We start from the raw sequence: 17,591 nt of genomic DNA on the forward strand, positions 1-17,591 counted from the left end.
GACATCTTGGAGGGAGGGGGTCTTTTGCCTACCATTCTATGGACATACTTAACACAGGATTTCACTCAGAGAAAGTACTTTTCACATGTGCTCATAATGTGTCACAGGTCTTTAAGAAACTTTCACTTGGGTGTTTTATAGGAAAGAGTTGTGCATATTTAAAAAAGAAAAAAAAGTTTTATTTGTTTGGATCGTAACCTGCTTATTAAAGCTGATGTTCATTCTCTTTACTTTGATAGTGACAACCTGCTAAGGAGAGCAGCCTGTCAAGAAGCTCAGGTAATATTATTTAATGTGCTAAAATTAAAACCTGCTTTATCTCCGTTGTGCAGAAAACTCGGGCTATTCCAGGGGACCAGCACGGTGCCTTGCATCGGTGCAGTGTGGATTTTTTTCCCCTACTATCAGGGGATGATGAGTTAGGCCGAGAGCCAGCTTGGAACAGAGCGGGAGGAAGTTAACCATCTGGTGAAGAGCAGTTCTAACGCCCACCCCTTTAGACTTGTTTACTTCTGGATTAGTCCTAAGAACACATACATGGGCTGGTTGGAGCTCTGGGAATTTGTTCCTGTCTGTGGTTGTCCTTAAAGATCGTGCTAAGCCCTGAATCTTCCCTGATCCAAATAACCCCCAAGGATTTCTGTTCAAGACAGGTGTTACCCCTTAAAGTCAAATCTTCTTTAAAGCCCTTGATTCATATTTTTAAAGCCTGTCTGTTTAGCACAGCTGATTCATACCATGTGTGCATTGTTCTCCAGGCCCATGATACTGCACTTAAATAATCCTATCTGGCGGTATTCTTGTTAAATTATAAATCCTTTGGAGTTCAAGACCACCTTTTTGTTCTTCCCTCCCTTCCAAGTTTGTATGTTATGCCTTGCAGGTGAATTTCCCTGACTGAGTTGCCTTTTTGTTGTATGTCGTTTAAGCTTATGATATCAGAAATACCAAAAAAAGAAACTGAAGTAAAAAATGACAAAGGTATGATGTATTTAGTGGAAGGAGGTGGGTGGCAGACCTCATGTTTGTTACCGAAATGTTTTCACGGACGACAATGACAATAGATCGTATTAATACATTCCTCTCTTTGGTGGTGATCTAAGTGTTCTAAAACTGTGTTTTAAGAATTTGATTACTCTTTTGTTTTATCTCTATGGCTCTGCTGTTTTGAAAATGAATGATCCCCACCCCAAGGTGAGGTGATTCCCCACCCTGAGCTAATTTTCCATTAGCAAATAGAAAAGCTTGGGAGGGGAGCCTTTTCTTGGTCTCCCAAAGGAAGGGTGGTCACAGGGTCCTCTTTCTTGTTGAAGCAAAATGCCTCATCCCCCTCTGCGCTGAATGCCGTCTCATCCTTTCTCAGAGACTCTTCCTCTAGTCGCTGCTCATTCTCCTATTTACCTCTTCCCACCGCTGGAGTTCGTTCCTTCCCAGCACCCAGGGAGCTCCTTCCATCTGGCAAACAGAAGCAAATTCATCCTTAGAGCCTACTCCAGTTACTTTTCCTGTTTATGGCTTCCCTTTAGAGTCTAAATTCTTGAAAGAGTGATTTTTTTAATCTCACATAATCTCAACTCACTGTTGTCTTACACAAACTCCTTAACGCACCGTAAACCTGCGCCTGGAGTTGCAGGTAGGTAAGAAACTAAGACAAAGAATAATCTGGAACTGTAGATCTGGAGTCTGGTAGGCCGGAGAAACTGGCTGAGTAATTTCTGGCCACATTCCAGAAAAACTATGGATAGAAAAAGAACGCATTACAATGTTTGGAGATTTGGCAGCAGAATATTAAGGTCGAATTCAGGAAACAATATTTCTTTCTGAAGCATTCAGAAAAAGTGTATTTTTTGTTTTTGTTTTGTTTTAAAGCAAGAAATAGACCATGGAGAGAACGGCTCCCTGGTGGACTGTCAGGGAGGTGGTGGTCACTTAATAAAAATCTTGGTGTAACTCATTTTTCTCCTGTCTTTACTTTGTGCTTCCATACCTGAATTCTGCCTCCTTGGCCCAGACCTGATCCCCACCAACAAAGACTCAACATTTTGACTCTGGTGTTCTCCTCATTTTTGTTGGTGGTCTTCTTCAGTCCAGGTGGAATAGCATTAGCTCATGTTCTTATTTTGAGGCTGCACATCTGGTTCTGCGTGCCTCCGAACTCTGCCTCTTCCTTTATCTGCTGTTCAGAGCTGACAGAGTAGAAGTTGGGGTTTTGGAGTTAGATGTAAATTCTAGGCTTGTAATTTATTAACTGTGGGACTTTGACTTAATCTTTCTGCATCTTGGTTTTCTGAACTATTAAAATGAGAACATTTAATACGTCCTAAGTTTCTGAGAGCTAAGAATAATGTGTAGGACAGCGGCAAATACTAGGTGGTTAGTAAATATTAATTATATTTCTTTTCCTTGTCAGTTGATGCTATTTATTATTATTGTTCTTATTTCAAGTTTTTATTTAAAGTCTAGTTAGTTAACATATATGGTAGATTGGTTTCAGGAGTAGAATGTAGTGATTCATCACTTACATACACCCATTGCTCATCACAAGTGCATTCCTTAATCCCCTAGTTGATGCTATTTAGTTATCAAGTTATAGAAGGTTGCAAAGAGGAGGAGGCAAATAGACTATTAAGTTTATTTTTTTACATGTATGAAAATATGAAGATTAATTGGTATCACAAAAGTTCTTTATGAATAAGCTTTAGTAATAAATTGAAGGAGAAAAAGATTATACTCTGAAGACTATGGGCAGGTGGATTAAACTTTACTTCTGATAGACTGTGGCCTTGCTGGTTATGTGTTTTTAATAAACCTAGCCACATCTTAGAAAAGAAAAGTTACTTACCTCTAGTAGTTGAACCAGGGTTTTTTTTGTTTTGTTTTGTTTTTTTGTTTTTTTACAAAATTTAGCTGATTGTCATTAAATAATGGTACACTTGGTTGTTGTTCATGGTATTTTTGTCAATATGAAATCATGAAAGAACATTTTTCCCCCCAGAGTAGGTACCATGTCTCCTGGAAGTAAATTCCTTTGGAATGAAAGAATATATATAATCGCTAACTCAATAAAGGATATTTGCTTAAAACTTTCCTTTTTTCCTTTTTAGGTGTTTGGCAATCAACTCATTCCTCCCAATGCACAAGTGAAGAAGGCGACGGTTTTTCTCAATCCTGCAGCTTGCAGAGGGTAGTTCAGTTTGTGATTTGTCACATACTCAATTTTCCTGCGGGGGGCGGGAATGTCACAGAATATCAGGAAGCTAGTTGGACTGTGTAGAATTGGAAGAAGTAGGTTCCCTACTCGTCTAGCAATGAGATTAATTTGTAATGGAGAAATAGCGGTTAATGAGCTATAACTGTAAAGCTAACTGATGCTTGGCAAACTTGTCTAATTGAAATTTAATAAAAATCCCAGAATTAGGGGTGCCTGGGTGGCTCAGTCAGTTGGGCGGCCAACTCTTGGTTTCGGCTCAGGTCGTGATCTCAGGGTGCTGGGATTGAGCCCTGTTGTTGGGTTCTGCACTTAGTGGGGAGTCGGCTTCAGGATTCTTGCTCTCTCCCTCTGCTCCCCCCTAAAATAAATAAATCTTAAAAAAAAAAAAATCCCAGAATTAATACTCTCAAGTGAGTCTTACCTGCTTGGGGATAGTTCCTGCTGTTGTGATGTAAATGATTGGGACTTCTCTGTTCCAGGATGTTCCACAATGGCCAGGAACATTGTGGGCTTGTGAAATCAGAAACATTCTAAAAGGAATGAACCTTGAGCTAAGTCTTGGAGGTCAGCAGAGGGAGAACACTCAATCTTCCTGACTGAGGAAATAGCTCGAGGCAGCGGGGGCCTAGCCACAGGGGTAACTAGTTATGTCCCTTGCTATATTGCAGGCCAGTCTGTGACCTGGTTTAGCTGACCTGGAAGAGTTGTGTGAGGGAATTGTGGGAATTCAGGTGTGAAGAATAGTTGGGACTTTGGTTGATAATCACGTATATCTGTTCATTTATTGTAACAAAGGTCCCACCCTGGTGCAGGATGTTGAAAGTGGGGGAGGCTGTGTGTGTAACGGGGCAGAGGGCCCATGGAAATTCTGTTTTCCACTCATTTTTACTTTGAACTTAAAAACTGCTCTAAAAAATAAAGTCTATAAATTTTTAAAAAAGTACCTTAAGCAAAAAAAATTTGTTTCAATGTTCGTTGCAGTTCTCATTCAGTTGGAGAGGTGAATAAAAAAGACCTTGTTGAAGGTTTTTAGAAGAAATCATTTAAAACTTAAAATTATTTTTTAAAAATAGTAAGAATGAAAAGGTTGTGTGGGGTGGGGAGGGGAGTGATATCTTTTATTATCCCTAGTGACCAGAACAATTCTTTGTCTTTTTTGAGGATTGGAAAATTAATAAATATGTATTAGGTTGGATTCTGGGGCGCCTGGGTGGCTCATTCGGTTAAGTGTCTGCCTTCGGCTCAGGGTTCTGAGGATCCTGAGAGGATCCTCAGGATCAAGCCCCGTGTTGGGCTCCTTGCTCAGCAGGGAGCCTGCTTCTCCCTCTCCTTCTGCCGCTCCCCCTGCTAGGGCGCGCGCTCTCTCTCTCTCTCTCTCTGTCAAATAAATAAAATCTTTAAAAAAAAAAATGTGTTAGGTTGGATTCTATAAGATCTTAGATGACATCAAGATATTAAGAACAACAACAAAAAGACTAGTTGGGACCAGCTTGTAACTAGTCTTGTGTAAGACGCAGGAGTTCTGAAATAAGTTTCTCTAGTAATTTGAGATAGTGAATGTGGCTTTACAGATATAAGGACAAATCATGCTTTTTTTTTTTTTGAATAGAGCGAGAGCTCGAGCAGGGAGGGGCAGAGGGGGAGAGGGAGGGAAAGAGCGAGAATCCTAAGCAGGCTCCACACGCAGCATGGAGCCTGGTACCGGGCTCAGTCTCACAACTCCAAGATGACGAGCTGAGCTGAAATCAAGAGTCGGACGCTTAACCGACTGAGCCACCCAAGCACACCACGCCTTATTTTGAATTCTGCAGTTTAAGATATTTACCTACAGATTGTCTAAACTGGCTCTGTGACTGCCTAATTGAATCCTACTGGACGGGCTTTGTTAGGGCCGCTTCCCTCCTCCATAAACACCAGTCTTAATGCCTATTGATCATTCTTGTTTAATACCAATACTAAACAATACCAACAAATGAACAGGTTCTAACACAACACAGTCAAAATATCTAAGATAATTAAGCAGTGGTGGCCTGTGGCAGAAGCTAGTAGAGAACTGTGTGGGCTCCGGAGTTTGAAGGATGGGACTTGTATATTCTGCTCTGTGATAAGGGAGTTACTTAGCTTCAATCCTCAGTGCACTCATCTGTAAAGTGGGAAAAGTAATAGTTCATACCTTATAAAATTGCCATATAGAATAGGTGCCTTTGCAATTAAGTGAAATAATGCCTATGATGTGCTCAGCATTTCCATTTCATGGTAAGCACTGAGCGAAGGGAATATAAGCCACTGTGATTATTATTGACCTGTCGGCTAGGTTCAAAACATTCTCTACTTTGCTCCCCCACCCTTCCCGAAAGTGCTCGTAGCTCTCCCTCTGCCTACTTTAATATAACTGTTCTAGGTCCTGTTCCTTTAGAGACCTAGTTAGTTAGGAACTTGCTAATTCTGATACAGAAAAATATATGGCAGTTTGTTTAAGCTATAATCTGTTACTTTTAAAAGTTCCTACTTATAAGGGATAATTACATTAAAAAAACAAACTTTTTTAAAGCAGTTTTAGGTTCTGTTTATATTTTTACATGTAAATGTATTGGCGTTTTTAAAGTTGGATTATTGTTTAAAAGTAGAATATTTTTATCTTTAAAGGTGAGGCTAGGGAAAGTCTGCTAAAGTTATTGTCCCCTTTAGCAAGGTGAATCCCTGTGTGCTTCTGGGTATCGACCACTCTGAAGCTCTCCAGCATCTTTTTTTTTTTCCTAAAGCTTTCACTATTTAATTGCACTCTTTTTGTCATCTTGGCTCTACTCTGACACGTAATATATAATTCATCATGTAGCTATTTCATTATGTAGTACTGGTTTAAAACTACGTAGGCGCTTTAAGAAGTAAGATAACTGTGTGTTTAGCATTAATAAATAATACATTAAGAAGTAATTATTTTTGTGTGTGTACGTGAACCTGGAAATTGCGGTAGGTATCTAAAGTTTTTATTTAATTCTGGTGCTGTCTCACCTTTAATTATATAATAAATAATGCATTTCTTACTGGTAGCACTTGTCTTTCAATCTTTTATATGGAACATTAGAATTTTAGAGATTTTCCATAGCTGTGGCATCACATAAAGATGTGAATAAAAGCCCAAATGTTCAAATCATTATTTCTTTAACTTGGAGGAGCTTACAGATTTGTTAAAAATGATTAATATAGCTGACTGAGACTTGTCCAGAGTTTTGCTTCTCAGATAGAGCTGATCTACCTCCAGCTGATACTTTCTTATCAATCCAGTAATGAAAACAACCCTGGAAGGGGAAACATTTGTAGTATCACTAGCTTAACCTTTTGTTGTTGGGTTAAGCCCAGAAGTGGTGAGCTGGAAAGGGGGAATTTTCATTTAGCCTTTCCCGTTCGTTCTAATAAGCATTCAGGTCAGGAGAAAGGGGAGGGGATATTTGTATAATTTGCTTACAACATGCTCAGGTAGGCCCTTGGTCTGAGATACTTTTTTTTGAATGGTCCTTGTGAAAATTTGTTCCAATTTCTCCATTTCTATTTTAATTCATAAGAAATGTTATGTGCTTCTGTCTGCCATTTGGTGGTTATTTCTTTTTAAAGAATGTTGAATTTGTTTTGTGCATGACTATACATGCACCTCATTAGCTACCTTAGTATCTCTAGAATTCTAGTATAAAATACTCTTAAGAGAGTCAAAGCATGCATCACTGGTTTAAAAAAAAAATCTTTGAAAAAGGACTGAGTAAATGTGGATGTGAAAGTTACATGTTCGCTGTTGTTTTGAAAGTTCTAGTTTTTGTTTGCTTTTTTTTTCCCTGATGCAATAGTTGAAAATATTTGGGTGAAAAACAGGTCCACTGATTGGCATGTTAAACTTTGAGACCATGCCATTGGGGACTTCTTGCAACTTTTGCATCCCTTGATTCCTGGGCTGTGTTTCTGACTCCTGACCGGAATTAGACAAGAGTCACTCTCAGAATGATGTGTACGATGCTTTTAAAACACACACACACACACACACACACACACACACACACACACTCACACTCTCTCTCTCTCTCTCTCTCTTTCTCTTTTCAAAGGCTCTTTAACTGTTTCTGTTCTCACAAGACTTCGCAATCCTGCTGTTTCCTTTCCCGCAGAATTTACATGTCTGCATTTGGGGCAGGTTCATTTATTCACGCATTAGTGCATTAATTCATCAGATACTTAAGTATCTTCTGAGTGTGCCAGACATAATCCTAGAGGCTGGGGGGCTCTAGGATTATAATATTTGGTGTCTGTTTTTGCAAGCCTTCCAGGCTCATCCCAAAGACTGTCCTGCAAATCACTGATTGTCATGCCATATGGAAATTCCTCACAGGGGTGTATACAAAGTGATGGGGCCACAAAGAGAAGGATGTGACTGCCTGGGAGCTTCAGACAAGCTGCCCATTATCGTAAAGTTGCATTAGATAATTTCAGACTTGACTTTTCTTAGCAGAATTTCTGCCTTCGTGGAAAAGAATTTTGCTCCTTCTCCAGGGATTTCACGACAGGTTTGAAATTCAAGAAATGGAGATACCTCTAGTATAAAAAGGATGTATTTCTCCCTCAAAGGTTGTATGTCCACTGAGTTAGAATTAATAAATTTATTCCCTCAGGCCACATGAAAAATGTTAAATACACTGTCCTCCCTCTACCACTGGAATATAAATAAGTTCTATGAGGACTTATTACATCCTACTAAGTTGCAGGTGTTTTGTCTGCTTTGTCTTGTTGTATCCCTAGCTCCTACCCCGTGTCTAGCACGTAGTAGGTGCTCAATAAATACTTGCCGAATGAATCAAGCATTATGTCCTGAGCGGGGCCATATGTAGTGTTACATTCTTCCTCTAGAGGAGCTAGATAATGAACTACAAGCATCCCAAATGGTGAGAGCTGATTGTATTAGAAAGTAAACTCCTGGAGGCCCCAGAGTGTTAGCGTCTCCATTTCTATTCGTAGAACCCGATGACTCATTGTTCGACTTTCTGCACTTGCACAAAAGAAGGAAACCTGTGTTTCTCAGGCTGTTTCTTGTTCTACTCTAGCGAAGATGGTTGGGCTATTTTTTCTTCCTCTTGAGAACTTGTGTCAAAATTTTTGTATTTTTTCCTTTACAGCAAAGCAAGGACTCTATTTGAAAAAAATGCTGCCCCGATTTTACACTTATCTGGCATGGATGTGACTGTCGTTAAGGTAAGAACACTCCAGAGTGTTGATTTTATCCGAGCTACCACTCCTTATGACTAATCCTCTTCTCTTGACTTTGTAGCAGAACTCACTTATCACATAAGAAGCTGGGAGCAGAGAGATCAACGTTGTGTCTTTGTTCTGATCGTTAATAAAAGTGGTTTTGTTTTTTTTCAAAGCATTGTCAGCTTTTCATTTTCAGAATAAGATTAGATGGAGGCATGAATTTGGTTCCTTTCATCTGAAAGCTAGGATGTGGAATCATTGTCTCTTGGAAGATGAAAGTAGTTATAGCTGTAAGAATTCTTTTCCTAAAAATAAAAATATTTCCACTTTGAGTAGTTAATTTCTTGGTAGCTCCACAGACAGGTAAACATTTTCTCTCTGGTGAGGAATTTTCAATGGTAAAGCTTTAGAATTGGCAATATTTAGCTAAGAAAAAGGGACAAAAATAAGTTAGAAGGAATTGTGCTAGATAGAAGATGCCCTAAGACTCCACCTTGTTGACTTTTAAGTGGTGTGTGTGTGGTGTGTACTCAGGTGTGTGCATTTGGTGAAAATCACTCTGTTGTCATGTTTGTAAGTCTGTGGTTTATTTTTAATATTACACACTTTCATGAAATCAGAGATGAAAAGGTAATTTAGTCCAGCTTACCATGAAACGTTGAACTCTTTTGTCCACCTGGTCTTCGATGTGGTCTTCCAGGTGTCTGTCTCCAGGGATGGGAGAAAGGGGAAGAGAACTGACATTGACGTGAGTGTTTGTAATGCACGTTAAACTCTATGTGTGAGAGAGCCCAGAATACTTACGTAAGAGATCTTCCTTGAATGTTCGAGTGAACTCCGATCAGACCATCTGGACCTGGAGCTGTCTTCGAGGGCAAAATGTTTTGTATATTAAATGTCTTTAATGGTTCTAGAAGTAGTCAAGTTCTATTCTCGAATTAATTTTGGTAAGGCAATATCTTCAAGGAATTTTCTGCTTCCATCTAGGTTTCAAATTAATTGGTATCAAGTTAATAATTTCCAATTTTTAACTTGTAAGTTTCTGTAACATTTGTAATATCTTGTTTTAATTCTTCATTTTATTTATTTGTGCCCTCTTATTTTTCTCTCAATAGTCTTGTGAGAGGTATGTCAATTAATCCTTGTCAAGAATCATTTTTTGGCTTGTTGATCCTCGTTTTATGTTTGTTTCATGAATTTCTAGTCTGTTTTTACTATTTCCTTCATTCTACTTACTTTGGATTTTTTTCTGCTGTTCTGTTCTCGCATTTTAACTTGGATGCTTATTTTTTACCCTTATCCTATGTATTGAAAGCTATAAATTTCCCCTCTATTGCTCCAACTGCATCTTCTAAGTGTTGATATATAATATTTTCATTATCATTCATTTAAAAATATTTTCTAATTCCCGTCATGATTTTTGTTTGACCTATGAGTTATTTAGACATGTTTTTAAATTTCCGAATATAAAGTTTTTCTAGTTATCTTTTTGTTACTGATTTCTTACTTAATTGCATTATGGTCCACTAATGGCCTGGTGTGTGTTTTGTTTTCATTATCGGGTACCAGTTCTGCACATGTCCAGTAAGTCAAGTCTGTTCATTGTGTGGTTCTGGTCTTCTGTGTCCTTACTGATTTTTTCTTCTGCTTTAACTATATTGAGAGGGGGCTTTTGGAAATCTCCCACTGTTATTGGGGATTTTTCTGTTTCCCTTTGTAGTTCATTTTTGCTTTTTATATCTTGAGATGATGTCAGTAGATGCTCTCAGGTTTCAAATGGCTTCATTTTCTCGCGTTTTGACCCTGTCCTAGAGCGATTCTCTTCAGCACCAGTACTGCCTCGGCCCCAGTCTGTCTGCCTTATCTAGTGTTCCTAGTGACTCTACTAGCTTACTTTTGGTTGGGTTTTGCTTGGTGTAATATTTTTATCCCTTTACTCTCAGCCTTTTTGTATCTTTATATTTTAGAGGCCTTATTGGTAAGGCATGAAAACAGTATTTAAAACATCTAATCTTTTTTTGGCCTTTTTACTGGGTCACTGAATCCATTAACATTTTATTGTAATCATTGTTATATTTATTTCTATACGAGTTATCTACTGCTACATAACAAACTACCTTGACAACTGGTTCTCTGCTTCCGATTCTGTTGGTCAGCAGTCTGTTCAGAGCTGCCCTCTGCTGGCCACACCTGGACCCCTCCATGGCATGGCTGAGCAGGGAAGGCCTGCCTCGCACATCGGTAGGTCGGGCTTGCTGTTGTCTGGCTCGTGTGGCCACCAGCAGGCGTCTTCACATGGTAGCTGGGTTCTCTGAAGTAAATGATAGACATCATGTCATTTTACCCCTCGATACTTCAGTGTGCACTTAAAAAAAAAAAAAAGGCTACTTTTCTACGTAACTTCAGTGTCATTATCATACCCAGCAAAAGTAACAATTCTCTAGTATCATGTTATGCTACCTATTGTCTTGATTCACTTTTCTTTATTTAATATCATTAGGCCACTTTTTTTTTTTTTTAATCCTTGCTTTGTTGCTGCATTTGGAATTTTCTTCTTAACATCAGAGCCTCAAGTAGGTTATCTCTATAAATGTTGTCTTTTAAATTATGGCCTATTAAATCTGTCGAAATATTTTTGAATTTTGGTTCTTTCATTTGTGTACTTACATTTATTAATATTTTTTTGCTGGTATTTATTGACTCCCTCCTGTGAGCTAAACCCTGTTCTAGGTATGGGGGATACAGTCTGAACAAAATAAACTTTCCATGTCTGTCCCCAAAGAGCTTCTATTCGAAGTGGGAAAGGGAGAGATGCAGATAAAGAAACAGATACATAAACACGGTTTGTCAGATGGTGATGAGTGCCATGAAGAAAGTCAGGCTGAGTAAGGGGACCAGGAGTAATGGGGTGTTAGTTTAGTTCAGAAGGTGAAGGAAGACCGGTTTGAGGAGATGACTGTTCAGCAGAGACCTGAGGCAAATGAGTGAGTACTGCAGATGCGGAAGGGAAAGAATCGGGGCTAAGGATATTGCATTGCATGGTCAGGACTTTGAAGCAGGAGTATACTCGGCATGTTTGAGGAGTAGTAAGAAGGCCAGTGTCTGTTTTGTAAAAGATTGTCATTTACATATTCAGTAAGTGGCCTTTCACCTCTGTTGTTGATAGCACTGTATAGAAAAAGGCTCGGGGCACCTGGGTGGCTCAGTCCGTTAAGCATCTGGTGCTTGATTTCGGCTCAGGTCTTGATCTCAGAGTTGTGAGTTCAAGCCCCGAGTTCGGTTCCACTGTGGAGCCTACTTTAAAAAAAAGAAAAGGCTCAAGGGAAAGCCCTAAAGTAATGTCACTAGGAATCTACCTGCAATTTGATGTCACTCCACTGAGCTTCTCACTTGGAGCACAGACCTTCAGTTGGTAATTAACTAACCTACTTGTATTCTAGCATATTATTTCCACATTTCTCCATCTTGTCCCCATGGATGTCATCAAATAGCTTACCAGGTGACTTGCTGAAGAGCAGGTACAATGTCTGTCTGGTTTCCTTTATCTACTGATCCAGTTAATGTCAAAGAAGTTGAGGATAGTCTGAAATGCCTCGTTCTTAGCAAACCCATACTGATTCCCAGTGATTGCTTATTTTGGGGTACTCACAAGCCATTCTTTTAATAAGGATTGACATATATTCTTTTAAAAAAAATTACTATTTGCATATGTGTAACTATAAAGCCAGCCATTTCATTTTTAGAATAAAAATGGAATAATTCCTCATAAAATTCATGGTGTTAGTTTAGGGACTTCCTTTTTCCTCTGTGTTATCTGTGCTCAGGTGCTTTAGCCCATCTGAAATTCACATTTTTAATTTTTGTCTATTAGTGTGTCTAGTACCGTGTCAATAGGAGAGAGGATGTTTCCTATGTTAGTATTAGCTGCATTATGCGTTCTAGAATTTAATGTTTGGTTTTAGAGGCAGTGGTTAGATGATTCATTGAAGCCTGCATACATAGCTGAGAGGAAATACTCTCAGTAAAAATGGTGAGGTTTAGTACTGTTTGTCAGTATTCTGAGTCACACCGGTACTTTATTGTATAATCATAGCAGAACCCAACCTTTCATTTAAGTACAGTACCGGTCATGAACAGTTACTTGCTAGTTGCTTTATGTACTGCTTTACAACAGCACCATGGGGAAGCTATTATTACCCCAACCCCAATACACATAATTTCATTGGTAAGGCAATTAAGGTCCTTAGAGTTTAAGGCCACTCAGCTGAAAAGTAGCAGAGCTGGGGTTTAATATGGGTCTCTTGGGCTCCCAAATCTGTGCTCTTTTCATTACATCCATGGCTCTCTATTTGCGTATACACTTGATTTCCTGCTTTCAGGTGAAAGGTGCCGGGTAAATGGTGTAATAGATTCTGCACTGGCCTGGAAATGAGTCCTTTGACTAGCTAACTGTATAACTTGAGACAGATCACTGGGCTTGGGTTTTATTTTTAAGGGAAGGTTAAAGATGGTTTCTGAGGTCCCTTCCAACTCTAAACAGTGCAAAACTGTATACAGGATTGCTTTGATAGCTGTTGAATTTTTTGTGTCTATCAATTATGTAGAATTTGAGGAGAGACTCTGTGTCAAACTTTAAAGAAAATGTCCCATATTTTTAAATCTTTGATGTTTATGGCCCTAGGATGGGAAATTTACCAAAGACTTCTTTTGTATTTCAGACCGATTATGAGGGCCAAGCCAAGAAACTCCTGGAACTGATGGAAAACACAGATGTGATCATCGTTGCGGGAGGAGATGGGACATTGCAGGAGGTATGGCTGTTTTTCTTTTCAAAACCATTTTGAAGGTGAATAAAATGGAAATTAGATCTTAGAGCAGTGGCATAAAGTGGTTATAATGTAAGGAAATTCTTTGTAATTTATTTTTTTAGGATTCCTACTCCCTGAAACAGGTGTAGCATTATATTTCTGTCATGCACTTTTATTCTGTTGTTTTGTATAAACTTTATACCCAGCATATAGGATTTTTGTTTTGTCAAATTTAAGTAGGATAAAATTGAATAAATAAGGAGAAGAAATGGTGGTGGGTTTGATAAGCTTTTTACATTTTGAAAACTGATGGAGTAGCCTGTGTGTTAGGGAGTTAGGGAATCAGTTTTAATTATGAGGGATGGTTCTTATAAGATAAACTTAGATCCCCTTTTGAAAAAATGCTTCTGTTCTCACATCATTTTCATCACATGGAATGTTCTCTCCTAGTAGTACAGTTTGAGGCAGGGATCTACAAGTTCAGGTGTATGTATCTGCCTTTGTTTTAAAATTTCATGTCCTTAATGCTTACTCTGGTCCAGTAAGGACAGTAAGTACATTGCCCTAGAAGTGCTCTTCCTTTCGAGGGCAACAGACTGGAACCTTCATTACGTATTGGAAGCCCCTGAAGAGCCCCGTGCAGGGGCCCCTCCTACTGCTCAGTCCTTCCATCCTGTGGGCCATAATTCACAGCTGGGCCTCATTTCTGATGGCCTTTTTGCCTCCATTTGGTGGTTTCCTCAGTGTGGAGGGATCCGGAGCTAACAGCAGACAGAGCAGTGTCCTATGTTTGACTTAGCAGTTATGTGAGCCTTAGTAAGCTGCTTTTAGAAAGACTGTGCTAATGATCCTGGAATTGTTTTTATGGCTTTTTAATGAAGTGTGAAGAATACTGATGGCATGCCAACAAAGAATGAAGTAGACCTCATGACGGCCCCATGTAACCCTGAAATTCACTGAGGCAGGAGTGAAGGGAGATTGGCATCTGTCCTTACTTTACAAAGTGTTTCTAAGAAATAGACCAAATCGTGTATTTGGTATAATCTCAGTCATGTACAAATATGCGGTGAATAAAAAAAGGATTGGGGGGAAATATGCCAAAATGTAAGCAACTGATTCATGATGGTTATCCAGCATGATGGGATGCTGAGAAAGCATTTCCTTCTTCAGGTATTTTTCACCACTAATACAAGGCATGGGTATCATATTTTAAAAATAAAAAACCATCACGTACAAATTGAAATTAAAAAATATCTTTTAAAAGAGGAGCTACAGTTCCCCTTGTCTTCATAAATCTTTGTTGAGCACGGACTTCTCTGCGTGTAGCAAAGTGTGACTTTTGTTCCTGTGTGGGTATGTGTAGTAGAACCCAGGCTCCTCTGTATGATCGCTGTGTGGCTCACATTTGTATCCAGTTTAGAGAACGCAGAACAATTTTGCTAATATAATGTGGAGGTTTTGTAATTATTTCACCTTAGCCTTTATTGGACTATTGATCTTAGGTCAAGAATCAAATCTAATTTTGCTCCGATCCCCCAGCAGAACACTGCATGTTCGAAGAGCCAGTACATCTTTTGATGTAGTCTCTAAGAAGAGAACAGACACAAGTTTGTGATCCGTGAAAACTGAATCCAATTCATGTTTGATAAGGGAGCCTTCACGTTGTTTATAATAATTTTTTTTAACGTTTGTAGGTTATTACTGGAGTTCTTCGAAGAGCAGATGAGGTGAGCTTTCAAGAGTGATTGCGTTTTAGCTTTTACATTTCCATGCTTTTTATCTCCTTTTACCTTTTTTCGCCATTTTATAATTTAAGGTGGGCACAAATTGTGCTTCTTTGGGTTTTAGCAAATAAAGTACTGCTGCCTGTGTCCTAGAACACTTTGATTAATCTGCGGCAGACTCCTCTGTTTTAGTGTGCCAGAGCGCCCGAGAGCTTTTACCAGAAAAGCTATTGTTTGAAATATAAATTTTTCCCATGGAAACTTCTCTTCACAGAATTCCTTCATAAATAAATGATGGTATAATCATATACTGGAAGCCATGTAGCAGTAAGAATGAATGAATTAGATCTATAAATATCTATAAATATTTATAGATTTATAGACATATAGATATATAAATATCTATAAACATGATTAAGTCTAAAAAATACTGAATATAAAAGGCAGGTTGCCAAAGTATGTTATGCAATTCAGAAAGCAACACTGCATACTATTAATGGATGTGTAAATATGTTGTAAAAGAAGAATAACGTGGCGGGAAAGGTACCACAGCATCGGCAGGATAGTGGTTTCCTCTGGGGAAGGGTGGGGGGAGAGGGAGGAGTGACTGCTACTTGAACTTGCTTGTTCTCTTTGCCTTCTTTACACTCGAGATAGTTTATAAAACGCTGTCAATAGTTACTGTACAAATGTTAGATACTTCTGGTTTATCCACAACTTTTTTGAATAGTGTGACAACAAAATGCAGTCTCTGTCACAACAGCACATTTATCTAATATCTTTAAGACCCTCCTTTTTGTAACCAAATTTCTTTCAACAAGTTGCTGTTAATGAGTACCCACATATTTCTTCCAAATTCGCAGAGTCCTCTTGTTTTCGAGGCCTGCCTCATTCTAGAAACCGCTCACTTAGCGTTATCCGATTGCTGGTCTAGTCTAGGGCAGGGAGAGATGGGGTGGTGCACTGAGGGTCAGTTACTTTGTCATAGTGAACACGTGTGTGTGTCTCTGTTCAGTCTGATTCTCTGACCATAACCGTAAAAACTTTCCTCTTCTTTTTTCCCCTTAGGCTTCCTTCAGTAAAATTCCCATTGGATTTATCCCACTGGGACAGACCAGTAGTTTGAGTCCTACCCTCTTTGCCGAAAGTGGAAACAAAGTCCAGTAGGTTGTCAATGTGGGGTAGTGGCATTTGTGGGTGAGTGAGCCTGGGAATGGACAGTTCACATGTGGGTGATAAGAATTTTTTGTTTGTTTTTAGTTTGGATAGCATGGAACTTCAAATCATTAAGAGGAGGACCTAGATCAAAGTACAACCTTTCAGTTCATTGGGAGTTTCCCTGTTGGGTTCTGGGGCCCTGCTGCTCTGGTATCCAGTGCCCAGGTCAGGTGTAGAGATGAATACTGATGTCCTTCTGTCAGTTTTGAAGATAGCATCCCCGATCTGAACTATCTTTGTGCCTTTATTTTGTAAGATTCTCTAGTGAAGTCAGATTTGCATTGATCATTTTTTTGCTTTAAAAATACATGATGACAAATAGCAAGTCCCTTGTGAAAACTGAACGGCTAGCCTTGGCTTCATTATCTTGCTAATATAAGTAACTAGAACAGCAAAATAATAGTCCCATCCTTTGGGGAATGCCGAAAGTGGAAGGCAGGATGGATAAAGCAGTTGGGAAAGCATTGTAGCCCTAGCATCTAAATTAAATTGCTGCGAGTCTAACTGTCTTCAGAAGTCAGGCAGGTTGTTGTTATCACTCTTTTCTCTTGAAAGCGTTATGTAAACAAAGCTGTAGTTTTTCAAGAAGATAGGAATCTTGAATTTGAGTCCTGGCTTTGACAGTGATAAATAGTATAATCGAGCAAATTGTTTGCAGGCTCTCATTGTCAGTTGCCTGATCTTTCATGTAAGCTTTGTGACACAGTTGCGGGAGGTCAATAAAGAAATACTTGTTGAATGTATTAATTAAAATCTTCTTACAACATTTCTGGTTATATAACCTTCTAGAATCATAACAATAGTAATACTCTGGTGATTTTCTGGTTTTTTTTTTTTTTTCTGCTTTGGGATTTTGATTAGGTTGGTTTTTGTGAATTTATTTTTGCTGTTAGAATTTTAGGAGTCATTTTATATCTTTTAACAATTCTCTGTCTCTATATATCATAAAAGCCTTGGTCCATATGTCATACGCAAGGCCCAACCATAGACCCGTATATCAGGCCTTCGTCAAAACGTCTCCTGCTTCAAGCCTTAATCTAATGGGGACGTTCAGCTCTTCACCAGTCATCCTGAAGCCTCAGGTGGCATTTCAGTCTGCCAGACTTTTTATTCTTAGTTTAGAATTTCTGAGGGGCGATGGATATAACAAATAATGAATTATTCAAGCATTTTTGCTTATCTGAGATAAATTCTATCTGGTTTGAGTCTTGGCTACCTTAGAGAGTTAGTCTTTCCCTTTGTGTCAATATAGATTATTTGAACTGCTTGCCAACATTCCCAAATACGTCAGCGATCCACAGGGAGACCATGTTCCTTGGAGAACGCCTTGCCTGTCCCAAAGCCAGGTATGGGCAGCGTGGCCACCCTCAAGGTCTTAGTTTCTTGACGATCTTCAGT

General features: G+C 38.9%; 1 protein-coding gene across 11 annotated transcripts in view; it reads left to right on the forward strand.

Moving 5' to 3' along the window:
• AGK (acylglycerol kinase) overlaps nucleotides 1-17,591 on the forward strand; it is a 109,678-nt gene that overhangs the window by 55,618 nt on the left and 36,469 nt on the right. For all 11 annotated transcript variants that reach the window (XM_036111343.2, XM_036111345.2, XM_036111342.2 and 8 more), the window contains 6 exons: nucleotides 240-279; nucleotides 3,105-3,184; nucleotides 8,368-8,443; nucleotides 13,162-13,254; nucleotides 14,946-14,978; nucleotides 16,044-16,138. In XM_036111343.2, coding sequence (XP_035967236.1) covers nucleotides 240-279; nucleotides 3,105-3,184; nucleotides 8,368-8,443; nucleotides 13,162-13,254; nucleotides 14,946-14,978; nucleotides 16,044-16,138 — 417 coding nt within the window. The remainder of the gene's footprint in view (nucleotides 1-239; nucleotides 280-3,104; nucleotides 3,185-8,367; nucleotides 8,444-13,161; nucleotides 13,255-14,945; nucleotides 14,979-16,043; nucleotides 16,139-17,591) is intronic.

The sequence above is a fragment of the Halichoerus grypus genome, chromosome 12 (assembly GCF_964656455.1).
Source record: "Halichoerus grypus chromosome 12, mHalGry1.hap1.1, whole genome shotgun sequence".
Taxonomy (NCBI): domain Eukaryota; kingdom Metazoa; phylum Chordata; class Mammalia; order Carnivora; family Phocidae; genus Halichoerus; species Halichoerus grypus.